The 1,806-nt window shown below is 38.4% G+C and overlaps 1 protein-coding gene across 1 annotated transcript; it reads right to left on the reverse strand.

Annotated features, from left to right (window-relative positions):
- Positions 1–725: 725 nt before the first annotated feature.
- On the reverse strand, positions 726–1,655 carry LOC104996669 (olfactory receptor 4A47-like). Its single transcript, XM_010850991.1, has one exon. It carries the CDS (start codon positions 1,653–1,655, stop codon positions 726–728), a length of 930 nt encoding a protein of 309 aa, XP_010849293.1.
- Between the last annotated feature and the right edge of the window lie 151 nt (positions 1,656–1,806).

Below are 1,806 nucleotides of genomic sequence, written 5' to 3' on the forward strand. Positions count from 1 at the left end.
GGATTCTCCAGGCAAGAACACTGGAGTGGGTTGCCATTTCCTTCTCCAATGCATGAAAGTGAAAAGTGAAAGTGATGTCGCTCAGTCATGTCTCACTCTTAGTGACCACATGGACTTCAGCCTACCAGGCTCCTCCGTCCATGGGATTTTCCAGGCAAGAGTACTGGAGTGGGGTGCCATTGCCTTCTCCCTTATTATTACCTATATTACTTCAATTTTCTTGTGAACACTAACAGTAAAACATTTGTGTATAATGCAACGAAATATACTAACAAAGCGGCCTATATAGAATTAAATATTTTACATTGTAAAAATTAAAAAGTTTATGTATATTAAGAGCAACTAAATAAAAATTATCTTGTCACTGAAAAAGAGTAAAAAAACTAAATGCATAAATTGACTAAAAGTCAGTGTTACTATATAATGCTTTCCCACTTAATCATTATTTATTATTAAGTCCTTACCATACAGGCATTACACATTTCTAGGTACAGTGATAAAGAAGTAACTATGAACCTTACATTCTAGTATGGAGGAAACTGTTGTTTATAGCACAGCTGTATAATTAGAATCTTTCATCGCAATTATCATAAACTCTTTGAAGACAGAGAAATTTTCTTTTTAAAGAAAAAATTTTAAATCAGAATCAAATTTTAAAATGATTTCTGCTTTCTAAGGAAATGGAACCTGCTGTGAAATGGCTCCCTTCATGGTAGATGATGCACTTATTTATTATGAGATATGATGTTTCTTCTCCAGAGCTTCTTCATAGCATTAGTCAACTCAGAATTTTGTAGACTGTAGATAAATGGGTTCAGCATGGGGGTTATGACAGTATAAAACACACTCACAGATTTGTCAATGGGGAAAGTTTTAGCAGGTCTCACATACATGAAAATGCAGGGAACAAAGAAGCAGACAACCACAGTGATGTGGGAACCACAGGTCTGGAGGGCTTTCCGCCTCCCTTCCTGACTCAGGTTCTTCAGAGAGTGCAGGATGACTCCATAGGAGATGAGTAAGAGCAGAAACACTATAGTGCAGATCAGTCCCCCATTGGCCAACACTAAGATGCCAGTGACATAGGTGTCAGTACAGATGAGTTCCAATAAGGGGTACATGTCACACATATAGTGATCAATGACATTCGGGCCACAGAATGGGAGCCAATAAATAGTGCTAAGTTGAATTACTGAGTGCAGAAAACCTCCAACCCAGGACACCACCAGCAACACAACACACACCCTCTGCCTCATGATCACCAAGTAATGCAAGGGCTTACAGATGGCCACATAGCGGTCATAGGCCATCACCAGCAGAAGGAAGACCCCTGATCCAGCAAAAAGGTGCTCTGCAAACAGTTGGGTCATGCAAGATTCAAAGGATATGTTTTTTTCCCCAAATAACAACTCTGAAATCAATCTGGGGGTGATAGAAGTGGAGTAAGTGACATCCATACAGGATAAGCTAGCAAGAAAAAAGTACATCGGTGAGTTCAGGGTCTCACTGACAGCTATAGTCACTATAATAAGAAGGTTGCCCACCAGAGTCAAAAGGTAGATGAACAGGAACAAAACAGAAAGGACTTTCTGCTCCTTTGGATTATGTGTGAGGCCCAGAAGGACAAAGTACGTTACATTATTTCTTGATTCCATCCAATCTGGACAGGAGCTGACTTAACATATTAAAGCAGTTTACTTAAAAAAAAAAAAAAACAAGAGGGATAACACTTAAAGGGGGAAAATGCTCAAATGTATAAGAATTTTTATTTATTTATTCATTCATTGGAAGAATGTCAATAGAACA

Source organism: Bison bison, unplaced genomic scaffold (genome assembly GCF_000754665.1).
Source record: "Bison bison bison isolate TAMUID 2011002044 unplaced genomic scaffold, Bison_UMD1.0 scf7180017851569, whole genome shotgun sequence".
Classification (NCBI taxonomy): Eukaryota; Metazoa; Chordata; class Mammalia; order Artiodactyla; family Bovidae; genus Bison; species Bison bison.